Source organism: Halichoerus grypus, chromosome 8, assembly GCF_964656455.1.
Source record: "Halichoerus grypus chromosome 8, mHalGry1.hap1.1, whole genome shotgun sequence".
Taxonomy (NCBI): Eukaryota; Metazoa; Chordata; class Mammalia; order Carnivora; family Phocidae; genus Halichoerus; species Halichoerus grypus.
In genome coordinates this window covers 79581313-79595643 of record NC_135719.1, presented here as the reverse complement: position 1 = coordinate 79595643, position 14331 = coordinate 79581313, and the positions used below count along the sequence as shown (strand labels likewise).

The window sequence follows — 14331 nt, the reverse complement described above, 5'->3', positions numbered from 1 at the left end:
AAATAAACTTCTAAAGTTGGAGTAAAAGATTTTCAGAAAAGTTGCAAAGACAGTACAGAGAGTAAGTGATGAATCACTGAATTCTACTGAAACCAATATTGCCCTGAATGTTAACTAACTAGAATTTAAAATTTTAATAAATGCAAGCCTCATCATAAAAAAAAGCTCCCTATATGCCCATCCTCAGTTTCCCTAATGTTTTTGTGGTTTTTTTTTTTTAAGATTTTTTAATTAATTTACTTGAGAGAGAGAGAAAGAAAGAGAAACAGCATGAGAAGGGAGAGGGTCAGAAGAGAAGTAGGCTCCCTGCTGAGCCGGGAGCCCGATGCGGGACTCAATCCCTGGACTCCGGGATCATGACCCGAGCTAAGGCAGTTGCTTAACAACTGAGCCACCCAGGTGCCCCTCACCTAATGTTAACATCTTAATGCTTTTGTCAAAACTAAGAAATCAACACTGGTACATTACTATTAAACTCCAGACCTGGGGCGCCTGGGCGGCTCAGTCGGGCCTCCGACTCTTGATTTCAGCTCAGGTCATGATCTCAGGGTCCTGAGATTGAGCCCTGCATCAGGCTCCACACTGGGCATGGAGCCTGCTTGAGATTCTCCTTTCTCTCTGCCCCTCCCCTGTGTTCACGCTCTCTCTCGTGCATGCTCTCTCTCTTAAAAACAAAAAACTCCAGGGCGCCTGGGTGGCTCAGTCGGTTGAGCGTCTGCCTTCAGCTCGGGTCGTGATCCCGGGGTCCTGGGATCAAGCCCCACATCGGGCTCCCTGCTCAGTGGGAGGCTTGCTTCTCCCTCTTCCACTCCTCTGCTTGTGACCCCTCTCTCTCTGTCAAATAAATAAATAAAAATAAAATCTTTAAAAAAAAAAACAAAACCTCCAGACCTTATTCAGATTTCAGCAGTTACTACATTCACTCGTGTGTTTGTGTGTTTCCACACAATTTTATCACACGTATAAATTCATGTAACTACCACCACACTCAATATACAGAAATGTCCCATGACCACAAAAGAACCCTTATACTACTTACTGTCATACTATGTCCCCCATCCTCCTACAACCATTCTTAACCTTTGGAAACCACTAATCTGTTCTTCATTACTATAATTTTGCCGTTTCAAGAAGTTATATAAATGGCATCACACAGTGTGTAACCTTTTGAGAATGGCTGCCCACCCCCCGAACAAACACACAGCACAATGCCCTTGAATTCCATCCAAGTTGTTACATGTAACAATAGTTTGTTCCTTTTTGTTGCTGTGGATGTACCAGTTTGTTTAACCATTCATCTGTTGAAGGACATTTGGGATGTTTCCAGTTTGGGGCTATTACAAATAAAGTTGCTATGAATATTTGTCTATCCGTTTTTGTGGACATACGTTTTCATTTCTCTGGGATAAATGCCCAGGAAGGAGTGTGGTGATGGGTGAGTAGGATGGTAAGTATATGTTTAATTTTATGAGAAATTGCCAAACCATTTCCCAGAGTTGCTGTGTTATTTTACATTCCCACCAACAGGAACAAGAGATCCAGTTTCTCTGCATTCTTGGCAAGATTTGGGATTGTCACTACTTTTTTTTTTTTTTTTTTTTTAATGTAATCTCCCCACCCAACGTGGGGGTCAAACTCAAACCCTGAGATCAAGAGTCACATGCTCCACTGACTGAGCCGGTCAGATGCCCCAGGATTGTGACTAGTTTTTATTTTCACTTTTTTAATAGGTATTGAGTGGGGTTTTGTTCTTGTTTGCTTGTTTGCATTTCCCTAATGGCTGATGATACCATCATTTCAAGTGGTTATCTGCCACTTGGTGAACTGTCCATGCCTTTTGTCCATGTTATAATTGGATTTTTTTTTTTTTTAAGGTAAGCTCTTTGCCCACCATGGGCTTGAACTCATGACCCCGAGATCAAGAGATGCATGCTCTACTGACTGAGCCACCCAGGCGCCCCTAAACTGCTGAATCTTGAGGGGATTCACCATGTTCGGTGTAGAGCTTACTTAAACAAAACAAAACAAAACCTACTGATTTTGAGAGTTCTTTATATATTCTAGATACAGATCCTTTGTCAAATACTTTGCAAATATTTCCTCTCATTTCTGTAGCTTGTCATTTCATCTTAACTTTGTAGAGCAAATGTTTCTAATTTTGATAAAGTCCAATTTATCAATTTTTGTCTTTTATGGATCATGCTTTTAGTGTCATTTCTAATAACTCTTTACCAAGAACTAGGTCCTGACCTGATGATTTTCTCCTATATTTTCTCTAATAAGGTTTTTTATGTAAATTCAATTTGCCAACATATAGTACCTTATTACTTTCAGATGTAGAGTTAAATAATTCATCAGTTGCATATAACACGTAGTGCTCATCACATCACATGCCCTCCTTAATGCCCATCACCCTGTTACCCCATCCCTCCACCCACCTCCCCTCCAACGACCCTCAGTTTGTTTCCTATAGTTAAGAGTCTCTCATGGTTTGTCTCTCTCTCTGATGACTTCCCATTCAGTTTTCCCTCCCTTGCCCTATGATCTTCTGCGCTGTTTCTTACATTCCACATGAGTGAAACTACATGATAATTGTCTTCTCTGATTGACTTAATTCGCTCAGCATAATACCCTCCAGTTCCATCCACATCAGTGTAAATGGTAAGTATTCATCCTTTTTGATGGCTGAGCAATATTCCATTATATATATATATGCCACATCTTCTTGATCCATTCATATGTCGATGGACATCTTGGCTCTTTCCATAGTTTGGCTGTTGTGAACACTGCTGCTATAAACATTGGGGTGCATGTGCCCCTTCGGATCATTACATTTGTGTCTTTGGGGTAAATACCTAGTAGTGCAATTGCTGGGTCATAGGGTAGCTCTAATTTTAACTTCTTGAGGAACCTCCATACTGTTTTCCAGAATGGCTGTACCAGCTTGCATTCCCACCAACAGTGTAGGAGGGTTCCCCTTTATCCCACATCCTCGCCAACATTTGTTGTTTCCTGACTTGTTAATTTTAGCCATTCTGACTGGTGTCCCGGGGTGATAATCTCATTGTGGTTTTGATTTGTATTTCCCTGATGCCGAATAATGTTGAGCATTTTTTCATGTGTCTGTTGGCCATTTATATGTCTTCTTTGGAGAAATGTCTGTTCATGTCTTCTGCCCATTTCTTGACTGGATTATTTGTTTTTTGGGTGTTGGGTTTGATAAGTTCTTTATAGATCTTGGATACTAGTCCTTTATCTGATATGTCATTTGCAAATATCTTCTCCCATTCCATAGGTTGCCTTTTAGTTTTTTTGGCTGTTTCCTTTGCTGTGCAAAAGCTTTCTATCTTGATGAAGTCCCAATAGTTCATTTTTGCTTTTGTTTCCTTGCCTTTTGAGATGTGTCTAGCAAGAAGTTGCTGCGGTTGAGGTCGAAGATGTTTCTACCTACCTGTGTTCTGCTCTAGGATTTTGATGGATTCCTGTCTCACATTTAGGTCTTTCATCCATTTTGAGTTTATCTTTGCGTGTGGTGTAAGAGAATGGTCCAGCTTCATTCTTCTGCATGTGGCTGTCCAATTTTCCCAACACCATTTGTTGAAGAGATTGTCCTTTTTCCATTGGATATTCTTTCCTGCTTTGTTGAAGATTAGTTGACCATAGAGTTGAGGGTTCATTTCTGGGTTCTCTTCTAATAAGTTTTATAGTTTTATCTTTTACATTTAAATCTATGATCCATTAAAAAATTTTGTGTGTGTGTAATATGTAGGGTTTAGATTGACGGGTTTTTTAAAATTTGTTTTTACCTATGGCTGTTCAACTGCTCCAGCACCATTTGTTGAAAAGACTATCCTACCAGTGAATTGCTTTTGCACCTTTGTCAAAAGTCAGTTGGGCATACTTATTTGAGTTCTATTTTTGGGTTCTCTATTTTGTTCCATTGATCAATGTTTTTTATCCACCTGTCCATACCATATTTTTGTTAACTGTAGCAATATAGTCTTAAAATTGGGTAGAATGATTCTATTTTATTCTTTTATTTTTATATCTTGATCTTGTATCTTGCAACCTCACTGCACTCTCTTATTCTAAGAGTTTTGTTGATTGCTTGGTTGGTAGCTTCATTGAGAAAGCAATTTTCTCAATTCGTTGAGAATTTTGTAGACCTCTCTGCCTAGATAGTCACGTCAACTGCAAAAAGAGATAGTTATATTTCTTCCTTTCCAATATGTATGCCTTTTGTTTCCTTTTCTTGCATTCTTGCACTGGCTAGGATTTCCAATACAATGATGTATAAGGGTGGTAAGAGCAGATATCCTTGCTTTGTTCCCATTTTTAAAGGGAAAAGTATGCAGTCTTTTATGTATGATGTTAGCTGCAGGTTTATCAGGTTAGGGTAATTTCCCATTTTCCTCTACTTTTAACTTGCTGAGAGGTTTGTTTGTTTGTTTGTTTGTTTGTTTGTTTTCCCCATGACCGAGTGTTGAATTTTGTCAAGTGCTTTTTGTGCATCAGTTGATGTTATTGTGTGACTTTCTTCTTTCGCCTATTAATATGGCGGGTTCTACTGACTGCTTTCCAAATGTTGAAGGAAACTTGCATCCCAGAATCAACCCCACTGAGTCATGGTACATAATTCTTTCTACATGCATGGTTAGATTCTATATGCTAATATTTTGTTGCAGACTTTCATGTCTATATTCATGAGAGTTTTTTTTTTATTAGTGTGGTCTTATTCTGGTTTTTGGTTTGGTTTGATTTGGTATCATAGTTTGGAAAAGTTTCCTTCTATTTTCTTGAAGAGATTATATAGGATTGGTGTAATTCTTTTTTAAACATTTGGTGGAATTATCCACTGAAACCATCTAGACCTAGAGATTTATTTTTAAGAATTTTTAAAATAGGTAACTCAGTTACTCATTATCTATTTTGTATTGAGTGATTTTAGTACTTTCATATAAAATAAAGAAGAGTTCTGTGGGCAGAACCACGATTTCAGAGGTGGAGCCAAGAGCCATGGACAATTATTTCCAGAACTTGAATCCTAATCAAGGAATTGCCATCAAGTGCCTTACTGGATTTCAGAATTTCTATGACTCCATGACTTTTGTGTGCCTACCTTCCCCATCTCCCCTTTTTATTCTATAGTGGTTATCCCATACCTGTCCTGCCATTATATGTTGTGAGTGTAGAAGCCAGATGTAACTTGTATGTTCAGCTCATCAGACTTATGATTGAGTGAAATTGTACTGGAGAAATGCTATGTAACTCTGCCTAATGAGTTTCATCCTTACCTGTACCTAATTTAGATGATGTGATCATGGATTTGAGCTGACACTGTAATGGGATGTGACTGTGGAGGGCCTTGGGAGGGAGTATTTTGCATATAAGGTGGACATGAATCATTGAGGGCCAGAAGGCAGACTGTGATAGCCAGTCTTCAAGATGGCCTCCAAGATTTTCACCTCCTGGTATTGATACCCTTGTGTAGTCCACTCCCACATTGAATAGGGCCGATCTGTGTAACCAACAGGATACTGTGGAAAATATAGTATGTCACTTCTAAGGAGGATAATATAATCAATGTTTATTGATTTATTTTTTTAAGATTTTATTTATTTGACACAGAGAGAGAGAGAGAGTGCGAGCACACAAGCAGGGAGAGCAGCAGAGGGAGAGGGAGAAACAGGCTCTCTGCTGAGCAGGGAGTCCAATGCAGGACCCTGAAATCATGACCTCAGCCGAAGGCAGACACTTAACCAACTGAGTCACCCAGGCGCCCCTCAATGTTTATTGATTCAAACTACTAAATTATGGGAGAATTTATTGTATGGCAATAGAGAACTAATCCAGTGACTAATTAATTTACTTAAATATCACTATGAACTCGGGGTCCCTGGGTGGCTCAGTCGGTTAAATGTCTGACCCCTGGCTTCCACTCAGGTCATCATCTCAGGGTCATGAGATCCAGCCTCGTGATGGATTCTGAGCTGAGCATGGAGTCTGCTTGAAATTCTCTCTCCCTCTCCCTCTGCCCTTCCTGCTCGTGCTCTCTCTCCCTAAAATCAATCAATCAATGAATCAATCAATCAATCTTTTAAAAAATATATCCTTATGAACATATTTGATAAGCATATTTGATAGACTTAAATATCATTGTTAAATATTTAATGATAGCTACTAATAGAAATAAAAAAATCAGTAGAAGGGGAAAAAAGCATTGAAAAACAAAGAAAATTTAATCCAAAAGGAAATAAAAATAAGGCCAGAGAGTGGGAGAGGGAAGCAAATTGTAAAAAGTATGATAAATGGAAAAATCAAAGTGAGATGTAAAAATAAATTCAATATATATCAAAAGTCCCCCAAATTGTAAAAAAAAAAAAAAAAAAAAGCCAAAAATCAAAACCAAAACCCCCAAATCTCACCAAACATAAAAATAGAGATACTCTGATTGGCTAAAAGAGAAAATTCCAGATATATGATGTTTACAAAAGCCACACCTAAAACTTGGGAGTGTTGGTTCTCAAAATGATTTTAATGAGTAGCAAGCTAACAGAAACAAATAAAGGACATAGTAAAGGATATGAGGGACTAACTGAATAACAATACCCGCATAGAGAAGAAGACACAGCTGCACTCTAGCAATGGGACAACTATCCCCGGCTTTCAGGTCTCCACAGGTCTCCACTGCCTAGGATAGCATCTGATCAGGGTGAGGATCTTGTCCCCTTCTTCACAAAGTTGCCTTTCACCGTGTTTGTTTGATTTTTGCTTCGTCCATACCAGTTTTTCTAGTAAAGCTTCAAAACATTCCTGAATATTTACTGTGTGACAAGGTACATCTGAAATCAGTTTTTCAGGCCTATCATCATCCTAAAAAGACCCAGATTTCAGGTCTGCTTGGGGAAATTCTGCAAACATAATGGCACAGAAAAGTTGAAAATAAAAAGTTAAGAGTAAAGGGATGGTAAAAGATCTAAGATCTACCATGCTGGTAGTAATCAATAAAATTGTGGTGACAGTATTGCTATCAGAAAAAGTGTATTTCAGAGCAAAAAGTATCACCAGGCATAAAGAAAGTAATTTTATACTGATAAGTGGGTAAATATATCAAGAGGGCATAACAATCTTTACATGTTTATTTGCCTAATAAAGGAACTTCAGAATACCTGAAGCAAAAAGTAAAGAACTGTAGGGAGAAATAAAAAAACTCACAATTACAGTTAGAGATTCATTATACCCCTCCTTCAATACTTTATGGAACAAGTAGGCAGAAAATCAGAAAGGATATAGTAGACTTGAACATCACTACCAAGCAACTTGACCTAATTGGTGATTATGGAACACTCTACCCAAGAACAGCAGAATATACATTCTTTTTAAGTGAACATGGAGCATTCACCAAAACAGAACATATTCTGGGCCATAAAACAAGTCTCAATAAATTCACAAGCATTCAAGTCATACGAAGTATGTTTTTTGACCACATGCTATGAAATTAGAAATCAAGAACAGAAAGATCCCTAGGAAATACCCAAATATTTGGAAACTAAGTATATAGCTTTAATTTTACTATGACCTTGGGCAGGGAGGTCTTAGGTGTACATTGGCTAACTGGCATACAAGAAAGAAAAGCTACAAAAACGTGGTTTTCCAGTGGAGCAGAAATACAACTAATAATTACATAAAAGTTAAGTTTAGGGTTAAGGGAGAGCAGTCCTTTGAGGCTAATGATGAGCATATTGATTGGGATCTCGTGTGGATCCATTCTCTCTATTTCCAGGTTCCCAGTCACCTTATTATTCTTCTGGATAGAGCCTCTTGGAGATGCTACTAACTTCGTAAAAACATTAGTGGATCTACCTGGGGCCAATTATTCTTACTTCCTCAGCTGCCTCCTAAACTCTCATCAGTGAACACATCATCCTCCCCAGCTGTGAGCTGCTGGGCTGCCCAGGGGAAGGGATGTCTCTCCCCACCCTTGAGGATCAGTTGAGAGGGTGTCTTGGGGAGTGGGGGCTGTTTTCTTCCATCACCACGTGAGAGGTTAAAGTCAGTAGCGGTCTCTGATTTCCACATTCAGTCTATGGACCCAGAGTCTGGCTTTGTTTTTATTGTTTTTCTACTGAAGGCTTGTGTTCTGATTCCCAGAGTAAGAGCTTTGCCATCAAGTCATATGCTTTACTAGAAATAAATGATTTAAGAACATGTTAAGCAACCTTTGAAGGAGGAAGTTCTCTGGTGTTTGATTATCACAAGGTAATATTCAGATTTCTGGAAATTGTTGACTATTGATACACATTCGGGAAGGAAGAGAATGGCCAGGACAACCATCCTACTCACAGGCTGATTTTCCAGGACATGGAGAATTCCAGCAGTTTAGAAAAGGATGTTTATATGTGGCTCAGGAAGATCTGTCTGCTCCTGCAGGTACTCCATGGTTTAGTGTTTCTCAAAGTGTGGTTCAGAGATCCCCTGTTTCAGAATCACTGGATTTGGGGGCCCAGCTATAGACCTGTTTGATCAAATTTTCTGAGGTTGGGACCCGGAATCTGCACATTTAATAAGCTTCTCCGGTGAACCTTGGGCAGGGCACCTTAATGCTTGAGAACCATTGTTTGGGGTCACTATTGCTCAAGACACACTAGCTGCTTCCTTGGCTGCCTTCTCTCTGCGCTCCCAGTCCGCTATTCCTGGGAGGAGGGCGAGGAGGCAGCTGTAAATTAAGACCCTTGCCTACTCCTCCCTCACCTACAGGCCCCAGGCATCGGTAATCACTCCTAGACGCTCTCCTCCCCAATTCATTTCCATGTGAAAAGACCACCCTTAAGTTTTCTTCCTAGATTTCATTCACAGGTATGAACTTTAGCCAACAGAAATAGTGGTTATTCCAGCGTCCTTTGAAAAACTGACAGAGATGTCAGTTTCTTCATCCCTTGCTTGGCTTACTCTATATTCTGAATAATTCTGAATTGAGTGCAGATTGGAGAAGAGAGATGAGAGTGGAAAGTGGAGGGGAAGAGAGAGAGTGGATTTTTTTTTTAAGATTTTTAAAAATTTATTCATTTGAGACAGAGAGATACAGAGAGAGAGAGAGCATGAGCGGGGGAGGTGCAGAGGGAGAGGGAGAAGCAGGGTCTCCACTGAGCAGGGAGCTGGATGTGGGACTTTATCTCAGGACCCTGAGATCATGACCTGAGCCGAAGGCAGAGGCTTAACCGACTGAGCCACCTGGGCGCCCCAAGAGAGTGGATTTAAAGCAAGTAATGAACCTGGAGCCTCTGATCAGCTACCCGCTGTATTCCCTACTACCCTATCCTGTCCCATCCCACCTCCCCACCTCATCGACGCTATCCTGACCATTGACCACATTCCCACTTTTCTCAGCTGTTGTTCACTCTTTTCATGAGAGAGATACCTGCAGGCCAGTTACCCACACTGAAACAGTCTATTGAGGGAAGATGTGAAGTTGGGTCTCAAGAAGTCCTATTCCACTCTTAACAACCATTTCTCAGCATCCTTGAAGTTCCTTTAAGTTATTCCATCCTGGGATTTTTATAGTCATTTCTCTGAAGGCCTTGTAATTTGCTTTGAAGTTGGGTTGGCTTTTGAAACCAATGGAGCCAGTGACATTTGCATCCCAAATCTAGGGCTGCCCACACCCCTACAATAATGGGGTTTATTATAAACTAGCAGCTATTAGTTTAAGAATGGCTGAATGGGGGCACCTGGGTGTCTCAGTAGGTTAAGCATCCAACTCTTGATTTTTGGCTCAGGTCATGATCTCAGGATCATGAGATCGAGCCCCACATTGGGCTCTGCACCTAGTGCTCCGTGCAGTGTCTGCTTGGGATCCTCTCCGGCTCCCTCTGTCCCTCCCACTGCGCTCATGCATGCTCTCTCTCTCTCTCCCTCCTTCAAATAAATAAATAAATAAATAAATAAATAAATATTAAAAAAAAGAATGGCTGAATGTTACATCTCAGTGACATCAAATAAATCACAGAGTTATGCTTCATGTGCTTTAAAAGAAGTTACCAAGGCTCTGTGTTCAAATCTGCCCTCTTATATTTTGAGTATCTCAACTTTAGTGGGGCATGTGACCTCTTCAGGCTTTACAATGCTTTCTGCTTGTCACCATTCACAGTGCTCTAGCAGTAGCCATAGTGCCTTCGTTATCTACTTGACAGTCGAGTTTAGTTATCCATGTGTTTAGAGTCTTCTCCTGCCCTGGTAGTTTGATGATTCTGGAAACTCTGCCAGTGGGATAAATTAGAAACTTTGCTCAATCCAGCTCTCCTCTCCCAAATCCTCCCAACATCATCCACAGCTGTGCCATTCACTTACACTCCTGCCCTGAGGAGCTCCTTGAGGAGCTTCCATCCTACCCAATCACATCTGCTGGCTTCAAAGTCTTTGCAGCTGAGGGTCCTCACCAAAGAGCATGGAGTGCTTAACTGACTCCAGAACCCAGAGGTAATTCAGAAACATGGGCAGCACAGCAGCCAATGGAGTGGAAAAGAGTATGGTGTTTAGGTGGTGCAACCATGGCCTTGTTCATTCTCCGAATAGGAAAGGCATTTACAAAGCCCTGGGAGGAGCTGTTCCTTCCCCTCTGGCCCCAGTGGCCTTCGAGTTCAGGGTGAACCTATTCCTTGGAAATGACTCGAGACTCTGCAAAGGATGCTTCCAAGAGCAAGGTCTCGGTTTGCTCTTCATGGCCCTACACCATCCCCATCTCTCCACATCCCCAACCCTCATCACTGTTAGAACTCACAGTAGTGCTTAACTTGTGCCAAGTTCAGAGGCCATTTTAGAGCTGAGCCAATAAATCGCCTTCAGCTCCTCTAGAACATTCCTCTGAAGGTCTCTTCAGTCATGCTTGCTCAGCATACATGTCTCTGTCTGTGTTGTTTGGTGGTGGGTTGCTTGCCACATTTTGTCATTGTTTCATTTTATTGATCATATTTAGTTATGCACTAGGTCTGTCTCTCCAATGAGAATAATCAAAGCTAACATTCTTTGAACTTTCTTAATACGCCAGGCTTTGTTCAAGTGCTTTATGTGGATTAACTCATTGAATTGTTACAACAATCTTTTGAGATTAGTGCTATTATCCCTATTGTACAGATGAGAAAACTGAAACTCAGAGAGGTTAAATAACATTCCCAAGGTTACACAGCTAGTTAGTGGTGAGGTCCCAGCTTGGAACCTTGGCAGTCTGATGCCAGGGCCTGTGTGCTTTAACACAAAATATACTATCCCTAGAATGTAAGCTTCCTAAAGACAGACACTTGAATTTCTGACAGGAAGAACACAGAGCTCAGCATATGGAAGGCCATCAACAAATATTTCCTAACTAACTGTTTCATTACTTAGAACTTCTTAAGGTCATGGAGAGACCAAATTGTATACATTTCTTTTCTGTTTTTCACTACTGCTCTAGTAATGCTTACAAACTAACCAAACAACCAAGTAGAGAAGACCTTCTCTATGAAAGAGTTCTACCTACAGAGGACCTTCACAGTGAGACCAATCTTCAGACGGCTGCCCTTGGCTAAAGCAGAACCAAATCCAGTGAGAGCCCCTGGGTGTTCCCCCTCATTTCGGGCGGTACCCTCGTTCCACACACCAGGGCACTGGAGAAATATGGAAGGGGCAAACCTGAGCCAAGAGATTGAGTTCGAGCTCTTGGGCCTCACCAGTGACCCCCAGCTCCAGAAGCTGCTCTTCACCATGTTCCTGGGCACGTACACCATCACTGTGCTGGGGAACCTAATCATGTTCCTTCTGATCCACATGAGTGCCACTCTGCACACACCCATGTGCTCCCTCCTGAAGAGCCTCTCCTTCTTGGACTTCTGCTACTCCTCCACAGTTGTCCCGCAGACCCTGGTGAACTTCTTGGCCAAGAAGAAAGTGACCTCCTATTTTGGCTGCATGGCCCAGATGTTCTTCTATGCAGGTTTCACCACCAGTGAATGCTATCTCATTGCCGCCATGGCCTATGACCGCTCTGCCACCATTTGTAACCCCCTGCTCTTCCCACTCACTGTGTCTCCTGAGATCTGTGTCTCTTTGATTGTGGGCTCCTCTGGTGCAGGATTTCTCAATTCTCTTATCCACACAAGCTGTATCTTTAGTCTGAAATTCTGTGGTGCTCATGTGGTCACTCACTTCTGTGATGGACCACCTATCTTGTCTCTGTCTTGTGTGGACACCTCGATGTGTGAGATCCTGCTCTTCATTTTTGCTGGTTTCAACCTTTTGAGCTGCACCCTTACCATCTTGGTCTCCTACCTCTTAATCCTCATCTCCTTCCTGAGAATAAGCTCAGCCCAGGGCAGGTTCAAGGCCTTTTCCACCTGTGCTTCCCACCTCACTGCTGTGTTCCTCTTCTATGGCACACTTTTTATGTACCTGCGCCCCAGGTCCAGCTACTCGTTGACCCAAGACCGCACAGTTGCTGTGATCTGCACAGTGGTAATCCCAATGCTGAACCCCCTTATGTACTCCTTGAGAAGCAAGGATGTGAAGGAAGCTTTAAGAAAGGTTTGGGGCAGGAAAATAATGGAATGATCCTCTCAACCCATTACCACATATCTTTAGAAAGCCAAAGGAGGGGCTCCTGGGTGGCTCAGTCGGTTAAGTGTCTGCTTTCAGCTCAGATCATGATCCCAGAGTCCTAGGAGTGAGTCCCTGTGTTGGGCTCCCTGCTCAGCGGGGAGTCTGCTTCTCCCTCTCCCTCGGCCGGCCCCTCTCTCCCTCCCCCTCAAATAAGTGCCCTCTCTCTCTCAAATAAATAAAGAAAATCTTAAAAAAAGCGAGCAAGCAAGCAAGCCAGCCAAGGAAACTACCTTATGTGGTGCCAGCCCAAGCACATGTCCGTGCTCCTCCCTGGGAATAAACGGCATACACTCTGGTCGCTGGTGCTTCTGCATCCACCTGCCACAGAAAGAACTGGTGGTATCATAGAGGCTAACCAGAGCTGAGAAGGGAGTGTCTGCTTGTTGCACAATTTGACCCATTGGCAAGATTTAGCCGTGCCTTTGTTCAGATGCTTCGCTCATATTTCCACATTTGTGAATACTTTATTTTTAGAAACTGACGGTTATATTCTTCATAATAAAGTCTCTCATTAACTAAGTTGAAGACTTTGACTGCTTGGGGAACTCCTCCCCTTCTGTACAGTCTCCTCTTTGTAAAAACTGACTCCTGATTGTCTGATTATTTGACAATTATTATATTGTCTAATGATACTGTAACAATGTCAAAAGCTCACATGATGTTTTATTGTCTTTGTTGACCTTTCCCCCCCACTCCCCGGCCAAATAGCCACTTGGTCACTTTCAAACTGGATAAACTTGGGCAACTTACTTAACTTTTCCAAGTCACAGACCGTTCCCCTTTTAACTGGTGTGAGTTTTAAATTAAGTGTTCAGTGAAATATTGCAGGTAAATCGTTCAGCACATGGTCGGCATTTGTATGCTTCCTCACCTTTTCCTTTATAGCAGACCCTAAGCTCTCACAAAGTGAGAGAGAGGACGTGTTTTGCCTTTCTCAAAGGCTAGCTCTCTCTGCTAGTGTTCGATTCTTGGTAACTTGTAAGTTGTGATTGAATTAAGTTAAACCTATTTATTTATTTATGTATTTGAGAGAGGGGGGTGGTGGAGAGGCAGAGGGAGAAAGACAAGCAGACCGTGTTGAGCGCAGAGCCCGATCTCATGACCCTGAGATCATGACCTGAGCCAAAACCAAGAGTTGGATGCTTAACCAACTGAGTCACCCAGGCGCCCCTAAATTAAACCTTTTTAAATAAGAAGAATCACTTAGAGGGAGTTCAATCAAACATGATGTTCCTGGGATCTCTGTACCCATTGATAAATGTGAAGAAAATAAACCAGGAGTGCTTGGCTAGTCCCCTCACCAGGGAGATGTGCCTCGGCCCAGTGCATCCATCTGGTGCTGACTGGTCAGCAAAGTCCGCCTAACTCTGCAGTTTAGCTTCATAAAGACCGGTTTCCCACAGATGCAATCCATGGACTCTGATCCAGCCTTTAATAGTTTCCCATCTTATTATATTTTATCCCTTCTCTAACGTGTTCAGAATTAGGAGGGAAGATGGTGCTGTATATTGATAGATCCTCACAGAGATTTGAACACTGAACTTGTTCCTGAAATTTGGCCTTTTATTTGTAAAGTTTACTGTTAGTTTTTCATAATATTATTAATGTTGATCATATTTAAGTATAGTGATTTCCTTTTAGTGCTAACCAGAGATTTTGTTAGAAGCAGCGCAGTATTACTCAGTTTGGGTTCGGGAGCCAATC

General features: G+C 41.6%; 1 protein-coding gene across 1 annotated transcript; it reads left to right on the top strand.

The window, feature by feature from the left end:
- Nucleotides 1-11493: 11493 nt before the first annotated feature.
- Nucleotides 11494-12579, top strand: OR5AU1 (olfactory receptor family 5 subfamily AU member 1). Its single transcript, XM_036117939.2, has one exon. The coding sequence runs from the start codon at nucleotides 11494-11496 to the stop codon at nucleotides 12577-12579; it is 1086 nt and encodes a 361-aa protein (XP_035973832.2).
- Nucleotides 12580-14331: the final 1752 nt, after the last annotated feature.